The following is an 18,737-nucleotide window of genomic DNA, read 5'->3' on the forward strand; positions in this document are numbered from 1 at the left end:
ATCTGTTTTTAAAGAACCAAATATTTATTTGTCAACAACAAAAAGAGTGAATTAAACAATTTTAACCTAAAAAAACTAAAAACTGTGAACAATCTTAGCATTTATTTTACAAATTTACAAATTTTAAACAGTTGGACTTTGTACACAATTACAATAACAAAAATCATGTAGTATCACCATTAAATAAAATAAATAACCCTCTGTGAAATAAATTAAAAGATTGAGAGGTTTGAAACAGCAGTAACTATACAATGAAAAAAAGTTTGTAAATGCTAAAAAAGTATAAATGAGTACACACTTGTGGCTTCTTTTTAATTTCTTCCAGCCACTGCTCTTTAGTTAGAGTTTCACTAGAGGGACAGTAAATTTGCCCTCTATATTGGCTGTGTCCTGTTGCAGCAATTCTGAACTGCCTGCATTTTTTGCACGTGTTGTGCAAAACTTTGCGGGTCAGTTTCCGGGGTGCTCTATTAGGATGAGTGGAGCCTGCTATGGGAGCCGGAGCAGGGGCCAAAGGAGGGACCAAAACAGGAGCCAGAGCAGGAGCCAGAGCAGGAGCCAGAGGAGGGACCAAAACAGGAGCCAGAGCAGCAGCCAGAGGAGGGACCAAAACAGGAGCCAGAGCAGGAGCCAGAGCAGGAGCCAGAGCAGGGACCAAAACAGGAGCCAGAGCAGGAGCCAGAGCAGGGACCAAAACAGGAGCCAGAGCAGGAGCCAGAGCAGGAGCCAGAGAAGGGACCAAAACAGGAGCCAGAGCAGGAGCCAGAGCAGGAGCATGTGGAGGAGTGGCAGAGAACGTCCAAAAACTCTGTGTCTGTAAAGTAGTGGGGACAACATGAACCTGAGGCCTTTTGGGTGGAGCAGGGAGAAGCTGCCGCTGTCCTGGTGGATTTGTATCATCTGTAAATGTTAGGTTTCTTTTTAATTTGGCCTGTCCCACAGTGTTAGGTGGTAAACTGTAAATATGTGTTGGTTCTGAATGTGGTATGGCATAATGGGGACGTATACTTTATTAATGTGAATTCCAGGTATGCCTGTGACACACGTGTCATTCGCCTGATGCGGGATCGGACTCAGGGCAACAGCTCTGCACGGCTGTTAAAACAGCTGAAAGAAAACCACGGGGAGGAATGGCTGGATAGGTTGGGGCACTATTTTGAAGAGTGCTCTAACTTTGTTAATCGGCCCAGCCTGTTCCCAGTTGTGTGCCAGGAGCCCCCAGAGCCCGCTGACGTCCCCACTGCTCGCTGGTTGCTGTCTGTGTATGGCAGAGACATCCTGTCACGCATAGACCACATCAAGGCCAGCCTCACATCCACCTTGGGCACCATCTTAAAGTTGGACTCCACCAAAAAGGTGAGTAATAATGTAATGATAATAACAATTATAATTATCATCATCATTATTATTATCATATGCTCCTAGAAAAACTACTTTGTAATGTGAGAGTATTAAATACACTCATTTAAAAAGGTTTGGTAGATCACACTCATTTTTTCTAATTTCACAAACAACTAAACTTGTTTCATTCTAATTATTTGTGAAATGTTTATTGTACAAAGTGCATAAAAAATGCAATGAAATCTATGGCATACAGTGGTTTCTAATGACAAGACAAACTGTGAGATTTAACATCACATTTTTAATTGTAGATCACAAAGAAGCTGGCAGGACACAGCAAAGGAACGGCCCTGTGGGTGTCTTCTGTGGGCAACGAGCTGGGCCAAATCTTAAATAGTGTCCTGACTGTGCAGGAGGGTCCAGGACTGGACAGGATGGCTGCTGGCCTGATGGAGCGGTACCGCCAGGCTGCGGTTGCACCTCCCAAGGTGCTTTATGTGGACTGTGGCTGCTGTATAACTGAGGGGCTGAGCAAGCTGCAGGCCAGGTTAGGGGAGTGGCCAGATCTCCACATACGACTTGACATTTGGCATTTCATGCGGCGGCTGGCTGTGGGATGTACGACAGATGCTCATCCCCTGTATCCTGCTTTCATGAGGGCCCTGTCCTCGTGCATCTTTGAGTGGGATGCAGGGGACCTCGACCTCCTCCGGAGATCAAAAACAAAGCAGCTCCAGCAAGAACAGAGACCTGGTATAACCAGATCCATGGTGGAAGCCATATAACAAAAAAAGAGTTGAGTACTTTCTGCCGTAGGAGGACTCGGGGAGAGGAATCAACTCTTGTGCAACTAGAACGGCTGCTGGAGGAGCTAAGGGGTCCAAAAGGGAGAGACCTGATGGGTGTTCCTCTGCTGGATGAAGTGAGGATGGATCACATCTGGCGTGTGCAAAAACGGCACATAAAATGCATCCAGGATGTTCCAGGGATTCCGTTGTACACTGAAGTAGGCAGCAGGAACAAGAGTGGCATCAAGCTCACCAGCTACCGCTGTGCCAGAGGATCAACATCGCTCGAGTCATTTCACTGCCATTTGAACAGGTTTATTCCTGGTAAGTCACTCTCTACATGATTACACCTCTTAGCTGGATTTGATATCAAAACTGGATCAACAAGCAATTTGGATATTAATGGCATGTTGCCTAGATTTAACATTCTCCTCACTGCTGTTCTCCTCGTTTGGGTCTGTGGAGGTTTAACGCCGTGTTACCACTACAGCTTTTATCCTTTTAATTGAGATGGTTTTGTGTTTGAAACAACGCTCTTATTTTTTTTGTCTGTAAAAAAAATAAAAAAATAAAAAAGGCTTCTCACATATAGCCATCAATTAACCATAAATTTCCCAAGTTTTATTCTGTATTAAAGTTTGAATTTTAATTAATTTGATTTCATTGGATTATGATTGTATGCCAATGAATTGGATATAATAGGCTGGAATTGAACTGTATCTTTGAAATGCCTTGAGATAACATTTGCTGTGATTTGGCACTAATGAAATTAAACTGAATTGAATTGAACTAAATTGCTTTCATGTCACAGTCAGACCTATCTTTCCCTATTCATTCCTGAGCCCGCTCAACCACTCCAGCTAAGAGGTGCACTCTGTCGTCTCAGCTGACTGAAGGTGTCGTGAAGTGTTGAGTTTGAATGTTGCATTTACAAACAGTAACAACTATTTTTGCTGTATAGATTAAGATTAACATATTTTACAAACCAGTGTCGCTTTAACACCTGATCTGACTGAAACAAAGGAGCAAAATAAAATGTTGGGAACACTCACCCAATCAGAAATGTTCAGTGCTGGTCATTTTTAGACGAGGTGCTGAACATGAAAATTGAATGAGAGTGCTGTCGAGTCAAAATCCAAAAATCTGTGTGATTCTGTTGAGTAGAAAACACTGTTGGCTATACTCGTGCGTATCATATTTGTAACTGAGATCAATTTTTTAAAAACTAGAGTTACTTAATGTCTATAATTCCCCTTTAGTCTTTGAATAAGACCGAGCAGGAATTATTCAGAGCTTTTGTATCACTACCTTGTTATACTTTTGTGAAAAATATGATATTCATTTCATTGTATGATCATTGTATTGTAGCCATACAAATTAGATGATGACAATTTTGAGTACTCTGTCAGATGTATAGCACTTTGATTTTAAGGTTTTGAGTTTAAGACACTGTGATTTTCTTTTGTTTTATAGTGAAACCAAGTCCTCCAGTCAACCTTTCAAACCATCAAACCCATGAGGGAGAACTCATTGTCTCCTGGGACAAACCATCAGACTTTCTGTCTGGCCCACTGAGATATGAGGTCCGATACTCCTCCAATACTACTCATTCAACCTGGCAGGTAGATACTCACCTGTTGCAAACCAAGGGAGTTGTATATGTGTGTCTGTTTGTGGTAATTTCCCTTTTCCCTTGAACCTGTAAGGATCAAGGGACAAGTCATTGAACAACTGCAGTCCTATAAAAATCTGGGGACAATCATTGACTCGAGCCTAAACTTTAAAGAGAACTGCAAAGCTGTGAGCAGGAAGGGACACCAGCGGCTGTTCTGTCTGAGGCTGCGGCTACACGAAAACGAAACAAGGTTTTTTTTTAAAACGGGTACGAAAATTCTTGCGACCATACGGCAACGCGCTGCTGTAAAGACTCAGGTCCAGACGAAAACGGATGAAAACGATGAAACGATGCAGTACACACGCCACTGTGTCACGCCACGCTGTGAGACAATAGAGAAGTGTTAAAATTGGCTCACACCGTCAACGTTTGACTGACGCAAAAATGTTTTAGCTGTAACAATGGAAACGAAACGAGGCCGTTTTCAAACTTTCCCATTATGGAACCCGTTCTCAAAAACTATCGTTTTGGGGTAGTGGGAACGCCGGCTCCGTGTGGCCGCGACAGCGAAACGATAAGAAAAAGTATCGTTTACAGTGAAAAACGTTTTCGTGTAGCCGCAGCCTGAGGAAGTTGTCCCATTTCCACATTGATAGGACCATGATGACACTGTTTTATCATGCTTTTATCGAATCTATTTGAACCTTTTCACTTGCATCATGGTTCGGAAACTTGTCCCTAAAAGAAAGGCGTTCACTCAACCAGATTATTAAATGGTCAGGTCGGTTGATTGGGGAAACACAGCTGGGCTTGGAGTCGCTGTACGCACTTTACTGCGGAGATCTATTTTACAATTTATTTATTAATGAATTCTTTTTATAGAAACCCTGAGCCTGGTTTCAACCTTTATTTATTGTTCCTTGCCTTGTGGGCAATATCTACTTTTATCCTGTTCAGTGAGCATTGTGAGTACTTGCCATGTCTGTCTTTGTATTGTCTTGACCTGTCCTCTGTCAAATTAATGTCTGTTAATAAGGTGCGGGAGATGCCTTCTCCTATTTTCTGCAGAACAGATCTACCTACGGGGACTAATAAAGTCAACTGAACTGAACTTCTCTTACTCCAGATGGTGTCTACTTTTGGAAAGCCCAAGCTGTCTCTGGATCTGAAGCCCAACCTAAACTACACCATCCAAGTTCGCTGCTCTGGCCTGGCCGAGCCTCCTATGTGGAGCGAGTGGAGCAAGCCACACAACATCCTACTGAACAGTAAGAGGAGCAATTTCCTTCTTTACATGGAGACAGATAATTCAAAGAAATGTAGGCTTTTTCCCTGATAAACATTGGGGAGCTTCAAATTTTTGTTCTCTGTGTTATGAATGAAGTCACTCAGTGTAATTCTGCCCTGTTTTTGAGTCCTTGTTTATAAATGTCTGGAGATCCACACTCTTTAACAAGGGGTTTAAGGCTCCACTTGGAAGAACTCTACTGGTTCATTAAATTGATCAGAAAACCACTGACATCCAACTCTGACCTACAAAAGAGGGCTACTTTCACGAGTTGCTCTGTTTCAGAGAGCATTGTATGGCTCTAAAATATGGGAGTGAAATGACACTCTAACTGTTTTGTTTTAAAGAGACACTGTAAGCTGTAAATAAAAACATAATTCAGCGATTGTAAATTTTATAATCTGATCTTTTCTTCACAAGAAGCCAAAGAAAACGTATCAAATGATGAAACTGAGATATTCTACTATTACATGAAACATATTAGCTCATTTTGAATTTAATGGCAGCAACACATCTTAAAGTGTTGAGACAGCAGCAATAAAGCTGGTACTAAAAAGAAATGATTGCAGAATCTCTTATAAGTGAAGATAGGCAGGGGCTGCTATCATCCAAATAACTTTTGTCTACAAAGTATGGAGCAATTTCAGAGTAATGTTCCTCAAAGTAAAATTGCAAAGACATTTAATAATCCATCATTGACAGTACATAATATCATCAAAAGAATCAGAGAATCTGGAGAGAATCTCTTTCCAACTCTTCAAAGAAAGATTACGCTGTTGGCCTAAAACAGAAACTTCTTTGCATACTTCAAGAGTGCACATGCAGTACATTCATTTGATAAAATAGGCTACACAATTGTAACTCATCAGATCTACCTGTGCTGTCACGATGTGGCAGTGATACTGATGAGCTTTTATTTTATGCTATTATATATTGAATGAGTAAGAAATCTATTTGTTAGTTAGGGTTGTTATGCCAGATATGTGGAAGATACCCTGGAAACGTGGAACCTCGTTAGCAGCTCAGGCCCTAGGTGGCTGCAGTGGAACTCTAATTTTCCATTTGCAATCTTTGCATTTCTTTATTGTTTCTGAGTTTTAATTTATAGTTCCTTTAAAGTCTTTAAACACTTGATGTGAAACTCGTGGATTTATAGTTAATTTATTGGTGGAATTATTGTAATGTATGTTAAAACAATAGGATAACAACCAGATGGGAGTGGGTTCCCTGTTATATTTGAAGAAAAAAGATCAATCAAAACCTGAACTTCATAACACGATTATAGAAATATATCCTGGCATAAATAAAGGTTATTTCTGAGGGCCTCATAAAAAGTAAGAAGTGAGATATTACAGCAAAGTGCTATGTGTGGAGAAAGGACGATATAGTATTCCAGCATAAGAACCTTATCCCATGTGTGAAACATTTTGGTGAGACTAAAGCTTTGGGCCTACTGTGTATCTATGAAAGATACTGGACCCCTGGATCTAAACATCTCTGTACCTTTAACTGAACATTTGCAATGCTCAGCAGCTGAGAGTTGTCTTAACTCAAATGAGTTTCACAACTTCTTTAAAGTGCCAGTTGGAAATTCTCCAAAAACAGAAAAAAAAAATAGATTAAGGACTTTGGGGATGTGAAGTTCTAGCTGTCAGAAAAGTTTTGGTGTAGTACAACAAAACAAGAATAACACACCGCACCCTTTACACAGAAGTACTCGCACATGTTTCTGTTCTGCCAGTATTAGCAGAACAGTGAGCTCTCTTCAGATGATAGTTGACTGCATGATATTCTACACCATCTGACAAAGAAAACACTTTTTTTTATTCCATTGAGGTTTCTAGTTTTTTTTTTTTGGTGAAAATCTAAATGGAAACTAGGTGAAATATAATGAGTCAGGTCTTACTTTACATCTCTTATATTTCTTCTGACATTTATCCAGCTTCTTTTCAAAACATGTCTTGATTGCTGGAAACCAAAATGAGGAGGAGATATGCTGGTCCTTACAGAAAGAAACATTTGTATATTTATTTTCTGTGTGCAGCTGTGAGCTACATCCCTGAAACAGCTGTGGCACTACCAGGGGAATATGTAACAGTGTATTGTGTGTTCAACGACCACAGCAGCAACGCCAGCATGGCCATGTGGACGCTCAACCTCCACCAGCCACTTAATCACAGTCAGTACTACCCAGTCAACCAATGGGTAAGAAAAAATAATGTGTTTTTCTGATAACCAGTAAGCTCAATGACTTTCCTTTGATTTAATTATTTTTTTTAAAAAGCAGCTCTTGTAAATATATATATATTATTTACTATTTTACCTATAACAGGTCAGCAAGATTACAGTGCGTGCTCCAGAGACTGGAATATACGACCTGCTGACATGCGCACCGGAGTTGACCTTTCCTTATCCTTACAGCAAGATCTATGTGGAAGGTGAGTTTTGTTGCACAAATAAAATCAAAACTGAATAGCATTCAGTTAATGACTAATACAGCTACAATTTACTCAACTCATCTCAACTTTATCTATAAAGCCTTTTAACACAGCCGTGGCTGAAACAAAGTGCTGTACAACACGAAATACAAGGCATAAAACACATTTAGAAGAAAGGAATGCATAGTTTATTTTCAGTGGCTGGAAGCCAATTCTCTCTGCAAGCAAACAAAAAAAGGAAATAAGGTGGGAACATGTCACAACTCAACAATGGGAGCCAAAATCATCCGAGGCAACCTTTGGTGAAGTATGTTTCATCACTGCTAATTGTAACTACTTTTCGCTCTGTTTTTCAGGGGCTTTCATTGATATAAAGTGCACAACCAGTGGGGACATCGATGCTATGGTTTGCAAGTGGAGCAACAAAGAGAGGATTAAACTCAAATTTCAATCCAAGTAAAGCAGCATTTTCAACTTTCTCTGTAGTGAAGTGTTTTTTTATGTGTAGGCATGCAGTGTTGTCTATGAAACCCTTTGCAAACATTAAGGACTTAATGTGCTGAAAACATGGAAATGCCTGAACACGGAGCACCGGACACATCCTGGAAATACTACAAATCCTGTGCAATCCTGTGCTTCCTGAGGTGATACCAGGACATTTTCATTTAGCAGTTCACCTTATGTCACCGTTATCAGCGTGTCTGACCTCAAGAAAAACAACAAGAAAAAATATATGAATTTGGCCTACATTCTGCTGTCTGGACATAAGAGGAAATGTTTTAACCCTTAACCCTTGATAAATTATTCTAAATCGGTAAACGAAAGGGTTTGTTGCTGTTATTTAGACTGTGCCTGAAAGTCTCCACTTAGTAGTAAATGGAAATGTGTTATACGCTTCATATGTCTTTGGGTTTGTTATTTTTTAGGCTAATGGCAGCTAAAAAGAGACAATTTATCGTGTCTTACTGTAGCTTTCACCATTTTGATGCTATTGTTTTGGCAAAATCTGCCCACCAACAAAGACAGATGGACAGCGTACTAAAGAGGTGCTTTGTGATAGTCTGTTTAGTCTATTTTCCTACAATTCATCTGTCCAGGACCACATTTTACTGTGATGCACTTGCACACACATAACAGTTCCAGCTTTGTCACTCCAGCTGGTAACAATTGTGTTACAAATTTAAGAAGCAAAGAAGTAAGGAGTTTCTGTTGCTAAGCAGTCATCCTAGAATCACTCCTGAAGAAGCACACTAACATTTTGGTGCTAAAGTGAGACTTAAGTTGAAATAAATGAGAATTATCTTTTAATTTTTGCTTGTGGGCGTCTGATGCTATGTCTCATCTACAGCGGTTTTAATCCCACTGGTGGGGAGAAGACATAAGACCAAGAATAACATGACTTGTCTTATTTTTTGTAATTTATTCTTGGCAGGTGGGCTGTCATGCCATGCAAGAAAATGAAGGAAAGGGAGAGAGCTGGTGAGAATGTTGGGGTGATGGGACCTCCTTGCATGGAGGTCAGATCCACTCAGAAAACCTGCACCATCCAGCCTCTGAATCTAGCCTGCTACAAACTGTGGTTGGAGATGCCATCTGCATTGGGTCTCATCACATCCAAACCTCTCTTCCTGTCACCTTTAGATCATGGTGAGCGTGATGTGGGGAGCACATCTTTAGAAGTATTGCAGAAGTCATTATTAGTTCATATGCACTGGGTCCCTTGGGTGCATTTAAAAATTTTGGCTATTTGAGAAATATCGATCTCCTTCTGTTAGTTAAGATCAATTTTCCACGTTAAGTATTTGCAGTAAAAGAGACAAGTCATTTGACTTTATGACTGAATTGAGAAATATTTTCTTTTATATTAGCTCCAAACATGTTCATTGGATGTTCTACAGCAACTGTGATACTGTCCTACATATTGTAGATACTCAAACCTGAAACCCTATGCTTTTCCTTGCACCCCAATACAGTGAAACCTCACACACCTACGAACGTTAGGGCGCTGAGCAAGAGCAGTGGAGTCATGAAGGTAACTTGGAAGCATCCACCTCTGCCGGTCCAGGGCGTCCAGTGTGAGTTTCGGTACTGCTTGTCATCCAATGAGAGAGATGAGTGGAAGGTGAGTTTGTCACAATGATTAACCATCAAAGGCTTTTACTGAAATTTTGGCCATGTGGCAGTATGGACTGCTTGCCGCTCTCCAGAATGAATTATTCTCCACCCAGTATAGATTTGAAATGAAATATTTTGTAATTGCAAAACGGAACGCTCATTTATTGTTGCTCATTTGAACACGACTCAAACTGATCTTTCCAAAATGTTTTTCTTTTTTTTTTAGGTATGTAATTACACTATAGGGATCAAGAATTGCTCAATTCCATTTTCAATGTTCCTGTTGAAGCTGAACAAAAGGAACAAACATAATGACTGAGCTTCAGATAGCTTTAATTACAATAGACTTCAGATTATACTTTTTTTTTGTCTCCCTGCCGAAGTAGAGGCATAAGAATGCTGTTGCTTGTCTGCAAGCTTACACAAACTAACCAGCAAAATTTCATAAAATGTGCATAGTGGGCAATGGAATATCGCAAAACATTTTGGCTTTGATCCAAATCATACCAGTCATCTATTCAAAAGTGCTAAAGATGTATTGTCCCCATGCCAATCTTACTTCTATTTGTGATATTTGTCATTTTTCAAAATGATCTCTAAAAACGTTGTATCTGCAGGTCCAGAGTTCAGTGCGGGATCCTTGGGGAGAAGTTGTGATACCAGACATATGCCAGGAGTACATGGTTCAAGTACGCTGCAAGCACATCAGTGGGAAAGGCTACTGGAGTGATTGGAGTAAATTTGTAAAGTCCACACCTCTTAACAGCAAAGGTAAGGACATTTCATTCCCAATCTAAACTTCAAAAAGCATTCACTTTGACAGATGCAGTTTCATTTGAATGTAAAAAGTCACATCACAACTTTACATATCTGCTCTAGCGGAAAAAGGTACACATAAATACCATAATCTTATCTTAAGGGTATAAACGGAGGGCAAAAATCTATTTAACGTTCAATGATTGGTCTCCTCAGCTCCTGAACGTGGTCCTGATTTCTGGAGAATCCGTCAAGATGACCCAGACAGAAGAAAGTCTAATGTCATTCTGCTATTTGAGGTACACAAAGAAACATTTTATGGCATATTATAAAAGACGGTGCTTGGATTTTTCAGCCTGGTCTCTATTTTCACATGTATTTTGGAGGAAATTATTGGTAATTGCAAAAGATCTTTGTCATTTGATCCAGATTAAGTTAACAGCAATCAATATTCATTTCATATGAATGGCAACCGCAGAGTAGTTGCAATCTGATTAGTAAGCTTGCCAGTTATGATTACAAACAGCTTTACTTTTCTTCATTCAGTTTCCCTGTTGTCACATTGCAGCTGTTTACTTGTTGCTGGTCATTCTTTACACCAAACCAGGACTCAGGTTGACTTTTCTTAAATTTGAATAGAAAATGAACTGATTAACTAGTATCCGTGTAGCCGAACTTGATATATCTTATCCCTCCATGTTGTGCTTTAAATTTTTGTTTATATTCAGCTTAAAATGGCATTGCCCAGCCGTCTAAAGTTGGTGAGCTTTGAAGATAGCAATGCTTTTTTTCCTAGGATTTCAGAGTATCTGGTGACTCCTACTGTGTGGATGGATTTATAATCCTGCGCCAGGCCTTGAATGGATCTGTGAAGAAGATAAAGACCGATCTGGTGTCCTCCTACAGCTTTGAGTGGGATCAGGACTTCCAGACTGTGACCGTGGAGGCCTTCAATAGCATTGGCAGCTCCATTAACAACATAAACATGACGCTGGAGAAACAACCTAAACGTGAGTGAGGAATCGTACAGAAGGTTTGATCAATCACAAAGGAAGGTTGACATGTTTTTGTATGAAATACATGGAAATCTGCCCTCACCACTGTGGTCTGGAGCTGTAGGTTCTATGTTGCGGCGTCAGAATTATGCTCAAATATGAATTTGCTTTTTGAGAAACAAACGTGTACTTGACTTGTTTTTGTTAATTGGCCACAAACTTTTATTCTTCCCTGCTTTACAACACATTGCAGAATAATATGTGGGAAAAATGGCCACTGAAGTGTATGTTTGAGATAAATTTTTTTTGTCTGTACTTGGTCAGATAAATCTATCTTTGATAATTGGCTATGTTCCATCCATCCATTATCTATACCGCTGAATCTGTCGATCGGGTCGCGGGGGGGGCTGGAGCCTATCCCAGCAGTCAATGGGCGAGAGGCGGGGTACACCCTGGACAGGCCGCCAGTCCATCACAGAGCCACATAGAGACAAACGAGACAAACAACCATGCACGCTCACACTCACTCCTAAGGACAATTTAGAGATGCTAATTAACCTAACATGCATGATTTTTTGGACAGTGGGAGGAAGCCAGAGTACCCGGAGAGAACCCACGCATACACGGGGAGAACATGCAAACTCTACACAGAAAAGCCCCAGCTGGGTGTTGAACCTGGAACCTTCTTGCTGTGAGGCAACAGTGCTAACCACCACACCACCGTGCAGCCTGGGTTATTAATGTTGGCTGAAATCTTTTTTTAATATTTAGCTATGCAGTTATCTAAATAGTATTATTTTGGTTATTGAGTGTCGTTGTTCTAAACCTTGGGAGTTTTTTTTTTTTTTTGTCCAAAATTTGTTTTTGATTTACATATTGAACAAGTCTCTCCATCAGCCACTTTGATTTGCAGAAAATTACCGAAATCAGAAGTGTCCAATCCCAAAGTGATGCTAAAAAACTGGTCCATGTCCTCATCACATCAAGTCTGAACTATTGTAATTCCATTTTAGTAGCAAGATTGAATTAATCTCTAATTTAGAATATATTTTAGGATACCCTAGTGTTCGTATCTGAATCAAAGCCCTAAACTGCCAATATCCTTACTGCCTTAAAGATCTTGTAGTTTCATTTGACCCCACAAAAGATGTACAATTCAGACACTTAAAAGCTGCTATAGATGTTGATTTGAAATTTCCAGCCCTGCACATGCAGATTTATCTGTAGGTATCAATGAATAAAATACGTTATATACAAAGTTATATGTTTATCAGTTGTTTAGTTTTAGATGCTGACAGGCTGAAAGCAAATGGAGAAGAAGCCTGGATAAATTGTATGTAATAAAATATCACCAGATCGGTTTCCCCTTAACTTGTCATGTGTGCGCCAACTGGAACCATGAGATTTACCCGACAGTATTGTTTCTTTTCTGCACTGCAGGACCCTGTATGCATTGGTTCCATGTGTTGGCTATAAACAGCACCTGTGTGTCTCTGTCATGGAGCTTGTTGGACAGCAGCTCTATCCCTCTGTTCATGGTGGTCCAGTGGTCCTCACAAAGGCAGCAGGGCCCTGAGGACCCTGGCCTGAGTGAACAAAAGTGGGTCAGACTGCCCTACACTGATCGCCCTGTCTATTTACAAGGTAAAACATTTTCTGCGCTGTCTTTGTGATTATTTTCTTTTCCCTTTTCACTGTTTATAGTAAGTGGTATCAGCCAAAATGACCTTGAGCCATTTTTATGATAATTTCAGGAGATTTTTATGGCTATGAGGATTTTGTCTTCTACTTGTATCCCGTGTTTGCTGATGGGGAAGGAGAGCCGATGTCCACTTCAGGTGTGCTTTCTGTTCAGATTTCCATTAATATCACACGCAACACTAAACGCCAGCACTTTCATTGTATCATTAGATGTCTAATGTGTACTCTCTCCTCGTTACAGCAACCAGACGAGACCCTGAAGCCTACATTATACCATTGTTCATCTTTATACTTTGTGGGGTCCTATTTTTCAGCCTGGTTATCATGCAAAAAAAGTAAGAGCCTATTCTGTCTGAAAAATGACTGCTTGTGTTTTAACATGCAGATTTTTGCAGGTTTTGATCCATGTATACCTTTGTTTCTGGTGTAAATTATAGGGATCCAATGTGAAAACAATTAGCCTCGCATGCAAACACCTGTAAGAAATGATAAATGGGGTTAATCACTAGGTTGCAGTATAATTCGGGACACAGTGACACTGATAATGAAAAATTAGAACTGTGACATTTAACAGCTCATGAGGGTGTAATTAGAATTGATACTAGTCGATAGGAGGGGGAGGAATCATGCAACAGAAAGGAAGGAGAGAAGAGTGCTTCGATTGTGTGTTCATCCTGAATGTGTGCTATGTTTAATTTCCAGAATGAAAAAGTTAGTGTTGAAGAATGTTCCCAATCCAAAGAAATGCTCATGGGCTGAAGGTCTTAACTTCAAAAAGGTAAAACAACTTAATATGAAACTCAATGCTTGCTATTGGATGAGATGGAAATCTATAGAATGTCTAGATAGCCCGACTGAATCTGATCCTGGTCAATTAATCTGCCTTCAGCTACTCTAAAAGGTCACTAATTCATTATGGTGCCACATTAACGGCAGCTTGTTGCCGCAGCTCTTGACATATTTTGTCTTTTTCCAAAAGCTTTATCCTACAAAAAACCCCAGATTTAAAAAAAAATATATATTATTGGATTTAAATAAATTGATTTAATTAGATTGTTCAGTCTTTACCCCAAGCTAAGCCGACCAACCTCATAACATTTTACCAGGAAACATGAAACAATAAACACACTTCTCAAATTTTTAAGCTGTTTTCTTCTATGCACCAACACATGCCTTTGACCAATGTTCTGTTTTATAACAGACTTGTTTTTATCATGGAGCACTGTTGTAGATACAGTAGGTTAAGCATTTTATTACATGTTGTTTTTCAATGTTTTTTTTTTATCACCTACTTTGAAGACACAGCATAATCAAGTTTATTGAAGCACATTTACATCACAACAGCACTGTATGAGGTAGTTATTTCCACATAGTTACAGAAAACATGCGATTAATTTCTCTTGTTAATATTAAATAAAAGTTAGAGACAGTAACATACTAGGCTTTACCAAAATCTTTGTAACATCAGGGACAGTCTGTGGCATGCTGGTTCAGCTTGTTCCAGAACTCCAGCCATAAATGCCAAATATAAGTGTCAGTAATTCTGATGTACTGTCGTTACTGAAATGCAGTTGTTGTCTTTCCAGGTGGACACCTTTGAGCACTCTTTCCAACCTTTGAAAGGTCTGCAAGCTTTGCCACTGCTGCTGCCCTCTGAGAAGATTTCCAAAATCATCATCGTTGATAAAACTCAGACGGAGGACCTGATGGAAAGTGGAAGACTCCTCAGTAAAACTCCCTCCATAGCCATTAATCTGGATGCATTAATTACCTCAACCCCGAATATAAATGAAATACAACCAGTTGATCCCATAGTGGACCTGCATCAAAGTGGCACTGACACTTCTACCCAGTCTTCAGTCACATATTCCAAAGTGCTTCTCTCTGATCCAAAGCAGGACCAACAGCCCATTCATCTCCATTACAAGGATGATAGTGGTGGTTACTCCAATGATGAAGAAAATTTGTCTGCCAACAACTTGGACATTTCTGTATCTTTCTCCAGTGGAGTGAGGGGGCCAGACAGTTGTTATAGTGTGGAGATAGACAAGTCAAGGCGCTCCTGCTCCTACAACTCTGCGGAGGACATTTCTGAAACATCAGAGGAAGAAGTTAAAGGAGATGTGAAGCAAGAGAAAGATTTGTATTACCCAGCAATGGAATATCCAGCAGAAAATGAGGAGGGAGAGGAAGAGGAGCAGAGTGATCATTGTGCAAAAAGTGAGCTTCTTAAAAATGCTGTTTTGAACAGAGAGGACTGTTCTGTGGAGTCACATCTTCTTGTCAGCCCAGAGGGCTTAAGTGAGCTGTCCAGCGAGCTGCTGTTGGATTCAACTTGTGGCTTATCCCCGCTGTACCTGCCTCAGTACAGAACTGCTCCACCCACAGGGATACTCACAGCTCAAACGTAAAACAGCAAACCCCATCTCTGACATAAACCTGCATCATTGAACACTCTACATTGTGAAATACATCATATTTACGTATTTAACAAAGTGGATCTTCTTTCTTTACTGGTCTTTAAATCCCTGATTCCACTGTGCCAAACTGCTGTTCTGTATAATTACTGTTACAGTTACATTTTCTGAGAAAAATCATAACTCATGCAAATCAGCAAAGAGGTGGTACAAGGAGCATCTTGGTATTCAAGAACAATCAAAAGGGCACTGGTAGCCTTTACTTGAAAGTTTATCAGGAATTTGGGCAGAAAAAGAACAGCGGATGACATTCAGCAAACTGCCTCAGTCTCAGTTCAAACTTTGACAACCTACAGCCTCCAGCTTATATATAGCTGAGCTACCTGGCACCCTGACACAGAGAAGGTTGACATGTGGTAGTATCAGATATCCTGCGGTTAAAATAATCGGCCAATTTAATAATTGGTCCCCTTACATGTTGATGTTTGGATTGAAAGAACTCCGTCTCCACTATAGATCATTTGCTCCAACTACGAGGCTTGAAAAGTCTTTTTTTGTCCTCCAACTGAATTATTTCTGTTGCATTTAAGTAAAAGATGAAAGAGCTTCAAAGAGAATAGAGTTATGCACAGAAAGTGATGGATAAAGCCAATAATTTGGACTTCTTCAAAGCATGTTTGACTGAGATGGAGATCAAACTTGGATGTCTCTTTAATGCCTTTCATTTAAAGACACTTAATTCACTGCATTCATGGGCAGCTTGTGCGTGAATGTCTGCGTGGACTCATGCACCCACTTACTCAACGAAACCTTTTTGTATTTTGTGCTGTGATGTATTTGTAACTTTGTTGTTGTCTCCATGAAAGCCGGGTTGACTCACAAATCGGACTTATGAGCAGATTGGGTTCAGGGAGATTTGAGTAAAGGCGAGGTTTATTAAAAGGTTGGTGCAGCGATGAGCCCATGAGTGGATCCAGGTGAACAGGTAACTCTGAGAGGAGAGGGAGATCGTTAGCGTGAGCCGGAGACAGGGTCATTTGTGCAATTTGTGTTTTTCCTTACTGGATTAAAGAGGCTTTCCAGAACAGAGGGGAGGGTGCTGGCTGTGGTGAAGAAGGTACTGAGTCAACGGTGGGGCGAGCAGGTAAGTGTCTCGGAATCCCCAATGGAGAGCTAAATCCTTTAGCATGGAAATCCAGAATGCACTGAACAGAGCAGCAGACACTAGGAGCACAAGAGAACGACTTATGTACATTGAGGTTTTTACTTGTGGAAAAAAGGGGCAGAAGTCAGCCACTGTCGCAGTTAGAACAATCCAGCCAAGAGTGGTTGCTCCTGCAGATCCTTATGAAGGCATGTTGATGAGCGTAGATGGAAAGCAGGTGCAGGAGCTGAACCAGACTCCTCCCTAGGCTTCCTGGAAAACCTGCTCAACCCCACCTAAGACCCAGAAACCAAACAAACACCACAGCCAAGCATAATCATGACAGTTGTGTATGTGTAAAATGGGATATCTATTTTTGTCTGGTCCTTGTAAATGAGAGATGCTGTTTCCTGTAGATAAAAGACAAGTCTTGTTTATTTTAATGATGAAAACTATTGTAAATATACATCACATGATTAAAAGAAATTGTTCTATAAAGATATCTTGTGTCTATTTTTTCCATTGTGATAATAAAGTATTTATTGTGAGCATGTGTTGTTTGTTTATTAATATTCGTGGATTGTTACTGGTTATGTGACATTTAACCAAAAAGTTTTTAGTTTTTTTTTTTTATCACAAGTTTAAAATGCATTAAGACCAAGCTCCACAAATAACTTTTTGGACAGTGACCCAATTCTGTTTAGTTGTGATTTTTAATTTTTTTTCAACCTTTGAACACTTATATAGTATTACTGCTTAATAATAATAATTTGTATTTTATTTAGTGAGGATGATCATTATTAAAAAATCATAGAAAAAAAGGAAGCGAATATAAGAGAAAAAGCAAGCACAAAAAACACTGAATATTGTTGTTCTCACTTGTAGTGATATTCTGTCACCTTATGGCTGCAACAAGTAAATGCGATCTAAAGGTATCAGGCAACAACTTGTACTGTGGGGGGGCTGGAGCCTATCCCGGCTGTCCATAGGCAGGGAACAGATCGCCAGTCCATCACAGGGCTACACGGAGACAAACGGACACGGAGACGCGCTCACATTCACTGAAATAAATTAAGTTTGAAGTTAGTCAAGCCTTATGCTAACCTGTAGCTAGTTAGAAAATTAGCAGCTACTGTCATAACAACAGTAACTCGGATGCAATATAACACCTACTGTGAAAACGACTTGTGCATTTAATTCATGTCGATGTAGACAGCCACATTTCGGTAACACATAACTTTGCCTCAGTTACTAAGTTATTACTGCTATCGCGCTAATGTTATGGTCTGTTGCGTACTTCACTGTGGCTGCACGGCTGCATGGTGTGCTGATCAGAGCATGTGAACGGAGCGGAGCTGCAAAATATAGTTGGAGCATGGAGCCAGTTTTGATGAAATGCCTCCAGTTCCGCTCCGATACTGCTCACACCACGAGTCTCGGGCATGCAGAAATCCACCCAGAATTGAGCTGTGCCCATCACAGGACTATGGTGGGAAAGCGCCCACAATGGCCTTAACCATGGCCTGAACAGGCTAACGTTATGGTTCCTTAGCTAGCTAAGTTTAGCTCGCCAACGCTAAGTCGTAGCAGTAATTAAAAGATATTAAGAAAGATACTTGGATGATAAAGTATGTTCTCTTGTTATTTATTAATAAATAAGAAAAAGGCTTAAAAAGACGTGAGCATTTTCCAGTGAATAAAATTAAAATGGTGATCAGAGCTAAGATGGACATCCAAGTTTGCACTGACTAGGATAACCCTACATGTATGTTTTCTTTTTTTTTTTTGTGTGCTTTGTGAACATTAGCAGGGGAATTTCCATGTCAGATTCACAGAGATGCCTATCTGCGAGATGCTACAGACAGCTAGCTCTGATCACCTGTATAATCAACGGCTACGAGCGCTATTTATAGTCCTCTCACCCTCTCTCGTTCACAGTGACGGTACCGCGGTCAACACCGCTCTATGATACACAGCAGGGAAAAGGGAGGTGAGTAAGGTGCACAGGTGTTATCACAACGTCATTACAAGTGCATTAAAAACATCTGTAGCCCATTTTGGGGGTAGATTTTCTCTCCCATGAGTCCTTGTTGCATTCCCGCTATGCTGATTGGTTCTGAGCTGGTCACGTGTTTCGTG

The 18,737-nt window shown here is 40.2% G+C and overlaps 1 protein-coding gene across 1 annotated transcript; it reads left to right on the forward strand.

Moving 5' to 3' along the window:
- Positions 1 to 738: 738 nt before the first annotated feature.
- On the forward strand, positions 739 to 17,076 carry LOC142400683 (leptin receptor-like). Its single transcript, XM_075485786.1, has 17 exons — positions 739 to 1,356; positions 1,653 to 2,453; positions 3,603 to 3,751; positions 4,871 to 5,012; positions 7,077 to 7,237; positions 7,365 to 7,470; positions 7,827 to 7,926; positions 8,903 to 9,117; positions 9,444 to 9,592; positions 10,203 to 10,356; positions 10,558 to 10,640; positions 11,138 to 11,351; positions 12,777 to 12,980; positions 13,091 to 13,174; positions 13,279 to 13,372; positions 13,740 to 13,815; positions 14,624 to 17,076. Exons 2-17 carry the CDS (start codon positions 2,240 to 2,242, stop codon positions 15,446 to 15,448), a joined length of 2,970 nt encoding a protein of 989 aa, XP_075341901.1. The 5' UTR covers positions 739 to 1,356; positions 1,653 to 2,239; the 3' UTR covers positions 15,449 to 17,076.
- Positions 17,077 to 18,737: the final 1,661 nt, after the last annotated feature.

This window comes from Odontesthes bonariensis, chromosome 15, assembly GCF_027942865.1.
Source record: "Odontesthes bonariensis isolate fOdoBon6 chromosome 15, fOdoBon6.hap1, whole genome shotgun sequence".
Taxonomy (NCBI): Eukaryota; Metazoa; Chordata; class Actinopteri; order Atheriniformes; family Atherinopsidae; genus Odontesthes; species Odontesthes bonariensis.

Excerpts from the sequence above, each read along its gene's own strand:
- LOC142400683 (XM_075485786.1), top strand. The coding sequence starts at position 2,240 with ATGGGTGTTCCTCTGCTGGATGAAGTGAGGATGGATCACATCTGGCGT. Across the intron at positions 7,238-7,364 it reads ACTACCCAGTCAACCAATGG|GTCAGCAAGATTACAGTGCG; the intron begins GTAAGAAAAAAT and ends TACCTATAACAG. Across the intron at positions 13,373-13,739 it reads CTGGTTATCATGCAAAAAAA|AATGAAAAAGTTAGTGTTGA; the intron begins GTAAGAGCCTAT and ends TTTAATTTCCAG.